Source organism: Myxocyprinus asiaticus, chromosome 24 (assembly GCF_019703515.2).
Source record: "Myxocyprinus asiaticus isolate MX2 ecotype Aquarium Trade chromosome 24, UBuf_Myxa_2, whole genome shotgun sequence".
In the NCBI taxonomy this organism is placed as follows: Eukaryota; Metazoa; Chordata; class Actinopteri; order Cypriniformes; family Catostomidae; genus Myxocyprinus; species Myxocyprinus asiaticus.
The window spans coordinates 14,175,409-14,190,104 of NC_059367.1; the positions used below are offsets into that span (position 1 = coordinate 14,175,409).

At 39.0% G+C, this 14,696-nt stretch overlaps 1 protein-coding gene across 6 annotated transcripts in view; it reads left to right on the forward strand.

Moving 5' to 3' along the window:
- Window positions 1-14,696, forward strand: part of LOC127414528 (choline transporter-like protein 5-B) — a 57,870-nt gene that overhangs the window by 32,726 nt on the left and 10,448 nt on the right. For 2 of the 6 annotated variants that reach the window (XM_051652610.1, XM_051652613.1), the window contains exons 8-22: window positions 1,691-1,814; window positions 2,379-2,402; window positions 3,937-3,969; window positions 6,015-6,098; window positions 6,373-6,485; window positions 6,879-7,010; window positions 7,167-7,266; window positions 7,735-7,827; window positions 8,829-8,916; window positions 9,044-9,306; window positions 12,399-12,493; window positions 12,718-12,821; window positions 12,985-13,058; window positions 13,516-13,586; window positions 13,698-13,786. In XM_051652610.1, coding sequence (XP_051508570.1) covers window positions 1,691-1,814; window positions 2,379-2,402; window positions 3,937-3,969; window positions 6,015-6,098; window positions 6,373-6,485; window positions 6,879-7,010; window positions 7,167-7,266; window positions 7,735-7,827; window positions 8,829-8,916; window positions 9,044-9,306; window positions 12,399-12,493; window positions 12,718-12,821; window positions 12,985-13,058; window positions 13,516-13,586; window positions 13,698-13,786 — 1,487 coding nt within the window. The remainder of the gene's footprint in view (window positions 1-1,690; window positions 1,815-2,378; window positions 2,403-3,936; window positions 3,970-6,014; window positions 6,099-6,372; window positions 6,486-6,878; window positions 7,011-7,166; window positions 7,267-7,734; window positions 7,828-8,828; window positions 8,917-9,043; window positions 9,307-12,398; window positions 12,494-12,717; window positions 12,822-12,984; window positions 13,059-13,515; window positions 13,587-13,697; window positions 13,787-14,696) is intronic. The other 4 variants (XM_051652614.1, XM_051652615.1, XM_051652612.1 and 1 more) reach the window with 3 other exon arrangements.

Sequence of the window (14,696 nt, forward strand, 5' to 3'; positions counted from 1 at the left end):
TGTTCCAATCACTTCCATGGCCACAGGTGTATAAAATGAAGCACCTAGGCATGCAGACTGCTTCTACAAACATTTGTGAAAGAATGGGCCGCTCTCAGGAGCTCAGTGAATTCCAGCGTGGTACTGTGATAGGATGCCACCTGTGCAACAAGTCCAGTCGTGAAATTTCCTCACTACTAAATATTCCACAGTCAACTGTCAGTGGTATTATAACAAAGTGGAAGCGATTGGGAGTGACAGCAACTCAGCCACGAAGTGGTAGGCCACGTGAAATGACAGAGCGGGGTCAGCGGATGCTGAGACACATAGTGCGCAGAGGCGCAGAGGCGCAGAGTCAATCACTACAGACCTCCAAAGTTCATGTGGCCTTCAGATTAGCTCAAGAACAGTACGTAGAGAGCTTCATGGAATGGGTATCCATGGCTGAGCAGCTGCATCCAAGCCATACATCACCAAGTGCAATGCAAAGCGTCGGATGCAGTGGTGGAAAGCACGCCGCCACTGGACTCTAGAGCAGTGGAGACGCGTTCTCTGGAGTGACGAATCACGCTTCTCCATCTGGCAATCTGATGGACGAGTCTGGGTTTGGCGGTTGCCAGGAGAACGGTACTTGTCTGACTGCATTGTGCCAACTGTGAAGTTTGGTGGAGGGGGGATTATGGTGTGGGGTTGTTTTTCAGGAGCTGGGCTCGGCCCCTTAGTTCCAGTGAAAGGAACTCTGAATGCTTCAGCATACCAACAGATTTTGGACAATTCCATGCTCCCAACTTTGTGGGAACAGTTTGGGGATGGCCCCTTCCTGTTCCAACATGACTGCGCACCAGTGCACAAAGCAAGGTCCATAAAGAAATGGATGAGTGAGTTTGGTGTGGAAGAACTTGACTGGCCTGAACAGAGTCCTGACCTCAACCCGACAGAGCACCTTTGGGATGAATTAGAGTGAAGACTGCGAGCCAGGCCTTCTCGTCCAACATCAGTGTCTGACCTCACAAATGCGCTTCTGGAAGAATGGTCAAAAATTCCCATAAACACACTCCTAAACCTTGTGGAAAGCTTTCCCAGAAGAGCTGAAGCTGTTATAGCTGCAAAGGTTGGGCCGACGTCATATTAAACCCTATGAATTAAGAATGGGATGTCACTTAAGTTCATATGTGTCTAAAGGCAGATGAGCGAATACTTTTGGCAATATAGTGTATGTCGGAACATGTCTACTGGAAGCACATGATGAGTTAAGAGCTAAAAGTTTATTAATACTAATGAATAATTGTTATAAACAGATAATTGTGCAACAGGAACTCTGTAGTCTCTTCCTCCATGCAGAGGTTCAGACCATTTGAGCTTTTTGGAGCCATCATATCTGCCTAGATGTAAACATTGTGAGGAACAGAAGAGATTAGAGAGAGAAAATGCCACAAATTCCCACTCTGCCAAGGCTGAAAAAGTCAGTGTGTTTTCTGTGTCTCTAAAAAGGAGGCACAGAATAATACAAAACCCTTAGATAGCTGCTGCTTATCTCCTCTGTGGAATTCTGGCCTTGGAGAGAGGAAAAACACAAGAACAGACAGACACAAAGCTGTCCAAACTTCTTAAATGTAATGTTCAAAATAAATCCATCAGAATTCAGATTACATTTTGCTCTATTCTTTGCTGCTCAGTTCTCATGTAAAAGTATTTTCATGTTTTTGGTCAGTTCTCCAGAGGTGCTTTCCCGATTTCATCACCAGAAATGGGACGTTAACTGTTGCCAACAAAACAAGCTTCAAAGATGGACTCGGTAAAACCAGGAGTGTCATCGATCTGAGAGATGCAGCAAAGTGAGTCACATGTTATAGCTTTTATGTATTATAGTTTCTTTGGAAGTTCAGTGTCACCTCACCTGTGTAAACCTACTTGTTAAAAATTGGTCTGTCGAACAAATCAGCAGCAGCATTACATTAATGTATTCCAGCACTCAGTCGTGCTACAGACATTGTGAGTGCAGTATGAGTCAGAGAAGTGAACAGTCGTGCTGGCCTGGTGTGAGCTTGAAATATGAGCTTAGTTTAGTTACACTGTCAATATCAAGCTATAGCTTTCTCTCTCTTGAATCTGAGAAGATCATTCAGTCCACAGCCAAATGAAAAGCACATTTCTGAAATAATATACTATGGTATAATTGCCCAGCATGTCCTAACTAGCCATAATGATTATTTATCTTTAGTAAAAAAGATTGGTTGGTTTCCTTTTCATATTTTTTATTGGTGCGATTGAAACTGAATATTTGAGTGTCATATTGCAGCTTGATATTAATCTCTGCTGCTGAATAGGCAAATATACAGTAGGTGAACAATTCATACATTTTTCTCCAACATTTTTTCTTAAATATACTGTCTTTCCAGGCAAGAGAAGACAGTTTTATCTGGGTATGACATTTGGCCTTACAAAGGTCAGAGAGTGTCTGGCCTTTTAAGGCGTGTGAATAAGTCAAGCTATGCATGCTTGCATGAGTTTCTGCTGCCATAACAGCACTGATGTTAACGCTTGGGGTGAGAGGTCACACAGGTTACAATTTTAGTTTGGCAAGCAGGTTTCTCGTTACTTGCTGATCCTTTAACTAATATTTCTAAGGGGCCGTTCACACAGCACACATTGTTGCATTCTCTATGAGTTTTTTTAGGACTGTCGATTTAACGAGTTAAATGAGTGCGATAAATTAGCAATTTACCATGTCCCCGAACCATATTAGGAATATTTTATTGGAGCAATTTAAGCTTGAATTACTGGTCTTCATGTTTTTACAAGTCTCATTCAGCAGGGGACAGTAAGCGCAACTCCAGCCTTACAGGCAACATGCAGCTGTAGAGGCAACAAACCACATACCAAGAGCAGCAGAAGATAAGTACAGCAGTCTCAAGTGTTTTTGTACGTCTCAAACTACGTTTAACATGACACAGATTCCTAAAAACGTGAAGCGGAAGTGAAACGCTCCAAAAGCATCCATCTGACGCATGTGTACATGGATGTGTCCTTAGAAAAGCCTTTATAATAAGTCTGTCTCGGACAGATTGATATATTCATTTGCTAAATGGATTGCTATGGACTGTACGCCAGTGATAGGCTTATGATAGTCTAATGATTAGACAATACAAAATGTGGCATAAGAAGGCAATATATTGTTTATTTCCATACCCTTGAACATAATTAATATAATTAAAATACATTACATTATTGTGGCAAACGAGTAAAGCATTGATTATACATGCTCTCCTTTTCTGCCACAATTTAATATTTAAATGTATTATAATGATTGAATCATTATATATTAAAATGTTTTTATTTGGATGCTTTTCGCAGCAAGTATTGATGTATGCAAATGAATTGCAATGAATTAATTGGCATATCATGTAATTAATTAGATACATTTTTTTATTGATTGACAGCCCTATTTATTTTTTAATTGTTGGTCTACATACATATGCATCAGGCAAAAGTTTTTGACCATCGCGTCACATTTTTCTGGTTTCTTAATGTCTCGTGCTATGAACGCCACATTTTTAAGAAATGTTTCAAACATTATTTTCTCTAAAGCTGCTTTGAAACAATATGAATTGTGAAAAGAACTATAAAAATAACATTTAGAAATGTATCTTGAGATTCTTGCATCCTGTTCCATTCCATTGAGCCCTGTCTTGCTGTTTTTGAATAAAAGAGCGTGTTCTGTGTGAACGATCCCTAAGAGCTTAAAAGCATGGGCAGCATCCTAACCGATTACTTTTTGGATTCAATTTCTGTTACTTTCAGAAATAGGGTAATTTACCCTCAGAATTGTAGACACTTTTTATGCTATCATCTGCAAATGCTTTTTGAAACAACTGACTTTTTACCTGATTGCAGAAAGTCAAGGTTTTCACTTCCTGAGTGTTTTTTGTAACACGCTCAATGCTTCTTTTTTTGTAGCAAAGTTACGGCCATGCAGCAAGGAACAGAAAGGTTATTTTTTTTCAACTTTGAAACTCGACCTTGTCCTTCAGTTATCTGCAAACTAACCTTCTTCACCCCACATTCTGCACCTGCAGCCTCTCTAAGAGTATTCAGATAGGACAATATCTCTGTGTAAACACAAGGTACTCTGTCTCATCTGAACTGAGGTCAATAATAAAATCAGGTTAAAATAGAGATATCACTCTATCTTAGAGAGCTTTTTTGATACAATGGCAAACATAAGGGAGGAAGATGTGACTTAGTGTCATAACAAGGTCATTTTGCATGGAAACAAGATTAATCATGTTTTTCAGCAAGGGAAGAAAACATGTTCTGAGTGCAGGAGATAAAAATGCTCATGATACCATGATAAAATAGGACGCTGGGACACATTGCTTCTCCGCTGTAGAGATGCACTTCATGAGATCCAGCCTCTGTTATCCTTTACAAAACTACCTCACTTTTGTAAATCCCAATTAGCATCACAAAACAGTTTAACATATACATTTAACTAGCTTATGAATGATAGAATCAAATACGTCAACATTTTCAGCACTAAACACTTCTCTCACCATAGACTTTAAACTGCATAGTTAATTTGATTTGAATGAAAATGAGCCTGTGAGGGACAGAAATACAGTCCGTTTGAAACTGTTGTGGATGTTGACCGTTCAGTCAATGAAACATTGAAAATATGTCTTCAAAAAAATTCCAGTGGAGGAAAAACTCCAGAAAACGTGGATTGTGAAAATTAGACCTGAGCTACAACCTTAAAAGCCTTGTGAAATCAGAATTTCACAGAAATTTGAACTTGTAGCTTAGTTTAAGGCTATATCCACATTTATCCTGATACATTTGAAAACTGCGTTTTCATTTCGAAATGCTGTCCGTCCACACTGCCGTTTTCAAGCATTTTTCAAAAGTCTCTCGAGCCACACTGAAACGTATGAAAACTTTTAACTCCCTTTACTGTGCATGCGAAAAATCGCCGTTTCATGTACTGTCTGAAACACAGTTGTCCTTGTGTTCCATCGCCAGACAGCAATTCCGAGTAAACTTCCCATTGCCTTTGAAGGAGTGCAATGTGAAGGTTGCACAAAGTAACATTTATCTTTAACAATGCTATCAAAGTGAATAACAAGCACAACAACACCGCTACAGTATGAGCACTATCTTGATTGTTTTGGATCACATGGTTGAATGGATCACATGACTGTATCACATGATAACAAATACGTCATCATTTTCAGATTTCTCCATTTTCAATGTCAAAACTACAACGCGAAGACGCCGTTTTCAAATTTTTCGCTTTTAAAGAACCGCTGTCTCAGTGTGGACAAAACGTAGAGAAAAACGAATACGGATTAGTGTGGACATGGTCTGTTATCTATTTGATAGTGTAGGGCCTACTCATAAAATCTGACAAAATTAACTTTTAGCAGATATAAAAACTCATATAAAATAAAAGCATTTAATTAAAACTTTCTCTTCTGGAAAAACAGACCAAATAATTTTATGATTTCATCTTGCACTCCAGGACACATACAAGCTTTTGACCAATCCCCTGAAACTACCTATCGTAGACTAGCAATAGCAAATCATAGTTCATGGCTATAATGTGAAGTAAAGTCTATTGGCTATTTTCAAAAAAGTATCTATATGTCCCGCGCGAACTTCCTGTTTCAATAAGAAATGAGCTCATTGATCCATTTCATGTGGACTTCAAGACAGTACTGTACTTCTTTTACTCACAGCCTCATTTTTGTTTGTGACAAATTAAAAATGGCATCTAATGCACTAAGCTTTATAGTCCTCCAGTGTGCATGAAAACAACCCATTGTGGCTTTTTCATGAATAGAGGACAATAGAACAAAGCTGATGTCTTCTTACACTGGTATCATTCATGTGAAACACCTGGTAACACCTGTGTGAAACATCCACCTTACCACTACAGATCCATAATAAACAACCATAGAGAGTGTCATTGCTTCTTAGTTTTAAACAGAACTGTATGGCATGTTTATGAGTGACACTATTTGTCTGTTCTCTCACAGTGGCATCACCAGCCTGTTGGATGCCAAGGAGGTGGGCATCAAGATCTTTGAGGATTATGCTAGCTCATGGTTTTGGATCCTGATGTATGTATAACATCAATGTTTGACCTTTAAACTAGTAAACACTGCAGATGCTGTGTAAAAAAAATAGTTTATAGACCCGCTTTGTGTTGTTCTGCACAATTTGTTTCTTTAAATATTGTAATGTTATCTGTTTGTGTTTAGGCATATTTTCACAGCTGTAGACATTTCTGAATCCTGCTCTGTTCTCCAGAGGTCTGATGATGATCTTGGTCATCAAATTGTATTGATAGATTAGTATTGTATTGCTGATATGTGGTTTTATGGATGTTTTCAGTGGTCTAGTGATAAGCATGCTGGTCAGTCTGCTCTTTATTCTGCTGCTGAGGTTCACTGCAGGCGTTCTCTTCTGGATGGTCATCTTTGGGGTCATCGCAGCAGTGGGCTATGGTTAGTGATTACTACTGAACATTATAGACTAAACTGAATGTGGCTGTAAATATTTAAATATTGATTAACTTAACCTCATGTGATACCTCATTTGACACCCTAACCTTATAACTGAGCTTAAGGGATAGTTCAGCCAAAAATAAAAATTCTGTCATAATTTACTTACCCTCATTTCATTCCAAACCCAAGGCAAGTTCTCGTGTGTACATGCGTGCCACTGTGAATGAGCTTCTTTCATGCACTACTGAACTGAACTCAACACATGTCAAGATTTTCACTGAAAAGTGACTTACATGGACTACTTTTATGATATTTTTGGATTCTTTTTTAAGCTTTAAAGTGAGGCCCACTGTGTCCAGTGTTCACACACTGTGTCCTGACTGTCCCTTACAGGAATATGGCATTGTTATTGGGAGTACAGTTCACTCAAGGGGAATCCAGACTCTGATATCACCATCTCAGACATTGGATTTCAGACTGACTTCCGTGTTTACCTTCAACTGAGTCAAACCTGGCTGATATTCAGTAAGATTTAATTCATTACTCTAATATGTGAGGTCTCATAGTGAAGTGCGCTATTGTGCAGGTTCAAATTCACAATGCAGCAGCACTGTCAGATGATGAATGATATGAAAAGTTCAGTTTGATGAAAATAACTGACAGATTTATATTTTGCCACAGTGATCTCCTTGGCTGTTATTGAGGCTGTCATCATCTTAGTGCTGATATTTCTGCGAAACAGAGTTCGTATTGCCATCGCTCTGCTAAAGGAGGGGAGCAAGTGAGTATTCTTCCTCCCTTCCTCCCTTGCTTCCTTCCTCATTCCCTTCTTTTCTTCCTTCCTTCCCTTCATTTCTTCCTTCCTTCCTTCCTTCCTTCCCTCCTTCCTCCTTCCTTTCATTTCCTCCTTTTTTCCTTGCTTGCTTCTTTCCTTCCTCCCTGTGTCTTCCTCCCTTTCTTCCTTCCAACCTTCCTTTCTCCCCTTTCCTCCTTCCTTCCTTCCTTCCTTCCTTCCTCCTTCCCTTTATTTCTTCCTCCTTTCCTTGCTTTCTTCTTTCCTTCCTCCCTCCTTCCGTTTCTTCCTTTCTTCCTTCCTCCCCTTTCCTCCTCCCTTCCTTCCTTTCATCCTTCCTTCCTTTCTAGCTCCCTTCCTCCTCTCCCTCTATTCCTTCCTTCCTGAAAATGGAAAAATGCGTGAAACAAATCTGTCAAATGCTATTTTATTTTTAAATCTCTTTCTTTCCTGCAGGGCGATTGGCTGCATCATGTTGACACTGTTCTATCCCATCATCACCTTCCTGCTGCTGGCTCTCTGCATAGCATACTGGGCCGTTACAGCTGTGTATCCAAGTCTCAGTCTTTAATGCTCGATTTGGTTAAACCTCTTTTTTTTTTTTTTAAATATACTGTTTTGTATAAATTTTGAGGAGAAGAAATTGATCAAAACGATCAAATTTGACCAAATACATCATGTGTATTCTGTTTACACAACTGGTTTGGTGTCAAATTTAAACTGCTTTGATCACAGTTGCACAATAAAGATTTTTGTTATAGCACCCCCATCATCAAAAATTGAGGGGTTGGAAGTCGGCTGGAGCGCCCCCATTTCAGGAGTGGTGCTCGGAGATGGGGAGGGTGGCGGCTCTCGAAGAAGGCTCATATAGAAGACTGGGAATTGGAATTTTTTGTTGGGAAATGGGGCAGATACTTGCCGTTCTTTGAGGGTTCTTGGGGTGGAACAGTGGAGAGAGAGGTGTAGTTGTTGATGTGTGTGATATTTATATTTTTTTATTTTTTGTTTTGTTTTTGTTTGTTTTTTTTTTTTTGTTTTGTTTTTCTTTTGTATGTGATCATGTGTGACCACAGGGGTGTTTGTTGAGGGTCAGGGTGGGGTTGGGGATTGGGAGGGGGAGGGATAGTAGTGGGAGTTAAATGTTGATTTTGTGTATTTATGTTTTGTTTTTCTGTGTTCAAATAAAAAATGTTAATCATTAAAAAAAAAAGAATATTCCACACAAGATATTGGCACATTTGTCATAATGGGCCACACCCAAAAGCATATTAGCTTATATATTCTGAAAGACTTAACTAATCAAAATTATTTTGATAGTTTTTTTGTCAGGAGGTTTTATCGATGATGTATACCAAATTTTATGTAAATCAGGCAAACGGACTAGGACAAATTTGTAAAAGGTTTTTTTTTTTTTATATAACGCCCCCTATTGGCAGCTATTGGGGCTGGGGTGTTTGTGACCATCCTGCCAAATTTAATATCTCTAGAACTAAAAATGTCAAACCTACTATGCCTACAGCTGTTGGGTCCTTAACCACAACTTCTTTCAGGTTTCTAGCATCATCTGGGGAGCCAGTGTACAAAATAATGTCAACACTGCATGACTGCAAGTATACGAACCTCACCTGTGACCCAGAGGTAAGTACTACCAAGTTTCCAGTTCAAGCTTTGAGTCCATTTACATTCGTATTGATTTTGAATCTTTTGAATCTAAATTCATTTGTGTCACTTTTATTAATCTTTGTGTTTCTCATATGTTTTTCAGACCTTCAGCCAATCAAACATGACTAAACTGTGTCCAGGCTCCCAGTGCATGTTTGCTTTTTATGGTGGAGAGAGTGTGTACCACCATTACATCTTTGTTCTTCAGCTCTGCAATCTGTTTGTCTTCCTCTGGCTGGTCAATTTCACCATCGCCCTGGGCCAGTGCACCCTTGCAGGGGCTTTTGCCTCTTACTACTGGGCCTTAAGAAAGCCTGCTGACATTCCACCTTACCCCTTGGCTTCATCATTTGGAAAGGCTTTAAGGTATGTTGCCATCACTAGCTTAGAAGTACAGAGGTTATTGTGAACTTTCTGTCTGTCCAAATCTGATGTGTGCTATACTCTGTTTGAGGGCTGTCGAGCTACATTAGTTTCTTACTTAACAGGAATATTCCAGGTTCAATACAAGTTAAGGTCAATCAACAGCATTTGTTGCGTAATGTTGATTACCATAAAAAAATCATTTTGACTCATCTTGCTTTACTCATTCCTGACATTTAATCATAGAAAATATTCCCTGTCTTAGGTCAGTTAGGATCACTACTTTATTTTGAGAATGTGAAATGTCAGAATAATAGTAGAGAGAAATATTTATTTCAGCTTTTAATATCTTTCATCACATTCCCAGTGGGTCAGAAGTTTACATACACTTTGTTAGTATTTGGTAGCATGCCTTGAAATTGTTTAACTTGGGTCAAACTTTTTGGGTAGCCTTCCACAAGCTTCTCACAATAAGTTGCCCCCACAACATGATGCTGCCACCCCCATGCTTCACGATTGGGATGGTGTTCTTCGGCTTGCAAGCCTTACCCTTTTTCCTCCAAACATAACGATGGTCATTATGGCCAAACAGTTCATTTTTTGTTTCATCAGACCAGAGGACATTTCTGCAAAAAGTAAGATCTTTGTCCCCATGTGCACTTGCAAACTGTAGTCTGGCTTTTTTATGGCAGTTTTGGAGCAGTGGCTTCTTCCTTGCTGAGCAGCCTTTCAGGTTATGTCGATATATGACTCATTTTACTGTGGATATAGATACTTGTCTACCTGTTTCCTCCAGTATCTTCACAAGGTCCTTTACTGTTGTTCTGGGATTGATTTGCACTTTTCGCTCCAAACTATGTTCATCTCTAGGTTCCTGAGCGGTATGATGGCTGCGTGGTCCCATGGTGTTTATACTTGCGTACTATTGTTTGTACAGATGAATGTGGTACCTTCAGGCATTTGGAAATTGCTCCCAAGGATGAACCAGACTTGTGGAGGTCCAAAATAAATTCTGAGGTCTTAGCTGGTTTCTTTTGATTTTCCCATGATGTCAAGCAAAGAGGCACTGAGTTTGAAGGTAGGCCTTAAAATACATCCACAGGTACACCTCCAATTCAGTACACCTCCTATCAGAAGCTAACTGGCTAATTTTCAGCAAACTTAACATGTGTAAATATTTGTATGAACATAAAAAGATTCAACAACTAAGACATAAACTGAAAAAGTTTCACAGACATGTGACTAACAGAAATGGAATAATCAATCAAAAGTAACAGTCAGTATCTTGTGTGGCCACCAGCTGCATTAAGTACTGCAGTGCCTCATGGACTGCACCAGATTTGCCAGTTCTTGCTGTGAGATGTTAACCCACTCTTCCACCAAGGCAGTTTCCGGACATTTCTGGGGGTAATGGCCCTAGCCCACACCCTCCAATCCAACGGGTCCCAGACGTGCTCAATGGGATTGAGATCTGGGCTCTTTGCTGGACATGGCAGGACACTGACATTCCTGTCTTGCAGGAAATCACGCACAGAACGAGCAGTATGGCTGGTGGCATTGTCATGTTGGAGGGTCATGTCAGGATGAGCCTGCAGGAAGGGTACCACATGAGGGAGGAGGATGTCTTCCCTGTAACGCACAGTGTTGAGATTGCCTGCAGTGACAACAAGCTCAGTCCGATGATGCTGTGACACACTGTCCCAGACCATGACGGACCCTCCACCAACAAATCGATCCCGCTCCAGAGTACAGGCCTCGGTGTAACACTCATTCCTTTGATGATAAACATGAGTCCAACCATCACCCCTGGTGAGACAAAACTACGACTCGTCAGTGAAGAGCACTTTTTGCCAGTCCTGTCTGGTCCAGCGAAGGTGGGTTTGTGCCCATAGGCGACACTGTTGCCGGTGATGTCTGGTAAGGACCTGCCTTACAACAGGCCTACAAGCCCTCCGTCCAGCCTCTCTCAGCCTATTGTGTACAGTCTGAGCACTGATGGAGGGATTGTGCATTCCTGGTGTAACTCAGGAAGTTGTTGTTGCCATCCTGTACCTGTCCTGCAGGTGTGATATTCGGATGTACCGATCCTGTGCAGGTGTTGTTACACATGTTCTGCCACTGCGAGGACGATCAGCTGTCCTTCCTGTCTCCCTGTAGTGCTGTCTTAGGCATCTCACAGTACGGACATTACAATTTATTGCCCTGGCGACATCTGCAGTCCTTATGCCTCCATGCAGCATGCCAAAGACACGTTCACGCAGATGAGCAGGGACCCTGGGCATCTTTCTTTTGGTGTTTTTCAGAGTCAGTAGAAAGGTCTCTTTAGTGTCCAAAGTTTTTATAACTGTGACCTTAATTACCTACCATCTGTAAGCTGTTAGTGTCTTAACGACCATTCCACAGGTGCAGGTTCATTAATTGTTTATGGTTCTTTGAACAAGCATGCAAAATCATTGTTTAAACCCTTTACAATAAAGATCTGTAAAGTTATTTGGATATTTACAAAATTATCTTTAAAATACAGTGTCCTGAAAAGGGACGTTTCTTTTTTTTTGCTGAGTTTATATATATATAAACCAAAAATCACTTTTAAAATTAGGCACCTACAATGAAAATGAATGGGGCCAATTTATAAACATTAAAATACAAAGTAATGCAAAGTTAACTTTTGAAGAAAAAAAAATGTATAAAACTATATATGTTGAAATTAACATTTAATAAATTCTGAAAAAGTAATGTTCATATTAAATTACTAACAGTAACTAATATTTACTAATTTTAACAAATGGAACTTTATTGTAAAGTGTTACCAATGTTTATGTCTTGTGACTGTACTTTTGAAACTGTGTTTATTGTAGCATATATGGACTGGCCCCATTGTAAATGTCTTAGTAGCTGTTTGTTGTTGTTGTTTTTTAAAAAAAAACTTTTTTACTTTAAATAAATGAGAGACGAAAATATATACAAATAATTTTTTGTGGTAATCAACATTTTGCCAAAAATGCTGTCGATTGAGCTTAACTTGTATTGAACCTGGAACATTCCTTTGAATAATTCAATGAAAACTTAATTAAATGGAAAATATAATATTGCAGGTATCACACTGGCTCACTGGCATTTGGAGCTTTGATTTTGTCCATTGTACAATTCATACGGATTATTCTGGAGTATCTCGACCACAAACTGAAAGGTAAAAACTAACATTAGACTGAAAAAATTATGATAAATGAACCTTGGGAGCATTGGCTCCATAATTTCATCATCATTGAAGTAGTATTACAAAAATAATAATCTGTTTTCTTTTTTATTGGTTATTTTCTTGATAAATCCACATAATACACATTTCGGCTAGTTACGTTTATATAGAATGGGCTGTGTCTAATGATGTGGTTGTTTCCTCTATCTTTCTCGCAGGTGCTCACAATGCTTTTGCGCGCTTCCTGTTGTGCTGCCTCAAATGCTGCTTCTGGTGCCTTGAGCACTTCATCAAGTTTATGAACAGGAATGCTTACATTATGGTAAGTCACAACCAACACACTTTTTCTAGAAACATGGATTACATCATTTTACTGTTGTTTTTTTTATTTATATAATTTGGGTTAAGTTCAGCATGCCTTTTGAATGCAGACAGACAGGAGGAGTGTACTGATGTTGCTTGTTCCTTCTGATTTGTGTCCTCAGATTGCAGTATACGGCAATAATTTCTGTGCCTCAGCACGGGACGCTTTCTTCCTTTTAATGAGGAACGTTATGAGGTAAGACTGAGCACAGCTGAAACATTTATAAACCCTGTCTTTTTGTGAATGTTCGAAGCTGCAAGGAGTCTGTCACACACATAAAATAATGTTTTCTTTTTCTTGTCACAATGACATTGCCAGGATATTTTTAGTGTTACTGTTGCTGTAATTTGAGTTTTCAGTGGTTTATCAAAATTGAATTCTTCTAAATGCAGCCTCCACACCATAAAAACACTTCTATTTTGTTGTCTAATGTTTTTCCTTATTGTCTTTTGAGCTTGATTTCAACAATTGTCTTAATATAATAGAAGTCACGTATGAAAAAATACATTTTTGTCAGATGCAACTCTTTTTATCATCAATTTAATTGCAAATTCTTGGAATATTCCTTGTTGTAAAGTACCTAATTTAAGTTCTAAGATTAAATATTACTATTTAAAGCACCTATTTATTATTCTGTGTGGTTTTTCTGTAGAGTTGCTGTTCTGGACAAGGTGACTGACTTCCTGCTGTTCTTAGGCAAACTGCTGATCTCAGGAAGTGTGGGTAAGTAGACTTTTCACTCTGTATCATACAGACTTGTTATATTTTACAAGGAATAGCATGTGAACATGGAGATAAGCGTCCTTAGCTTTTGATATGAATATGTTCTCGCAGGTGTCCTTGCTTTCTTTTTCTTCACCCGCCAAATTCCGGTTATCCAGGAAGAGGTGCCATCATTAAATTACTATTGGGTCCCTCTACTGGTGAGTGAATGCATTATCAAATGATAAAGTTTTATCAAAAACCTGGAAATATCAGGGAATTTTAAAATTGTGATTTCCTGGCCTGGAAAAGTCATGGACATTTCCACGTCAACTTCTGTCTCTAACAATACCATAAGTTTGGTGCAGTATTACTTGTTTGTCGAACAGTGGAAGACGGGGAAAGTGTTTGGGAAACCTGTTTGGAAACAGTTTAGTAAATTTAGCCACAAACGGCAGTTATCGAGGCTCACATATGAAGAGAAGTTGACCAAAATAATCAAATTTGACGAAATGGGTCCTGTGAATGCTGTGGACACAGCTGGTTTGTGTCAAATTTCAATTGCTTTGATCACAGTTGCACAATTAGGATTTTAGTAGAGCTGTCAGTCGATTAAAACTTTCAATTGCATAATTTTTGTAGTTAATTGCGATTAATCGCAACTACTTTCTACTTGACAGAAAAAACTACTTCTTTTCTTGACAAAAATCATTTATTTTCATTTTAGGAAAGAAAAGAAAACAATATTTAGCAATATATTAACATTTTCCAAAAAAAGCCTTCCACAATATATAGAGAATGCACTAAAATATCACCAATTCAAGTAACAAACGTTTCCCAAAATCTAAGTGGGAATTTGACTAATTGAAAGAACTAGTCCCCACATAAATTGCAAATGGGCATTAAATCCCTTAAACTGTCATCCTCCACAATATTAATCTGCCAGTAGACTATGGCTATCTGCTTGGTTTTACAGCAATCGCGAAGCTGGGTTCATGATTCGCGTCAGAGCGGCAACGCCAGCGTCGAGTGCAGCTTTGAACTCACCATGAAAAGCGCCTGCAAAAAAAGCCGTCTCATTCTGAGTTTTGGTGATAGTTAAGATTTGGTGTGCTTCTATGTTTATTACAA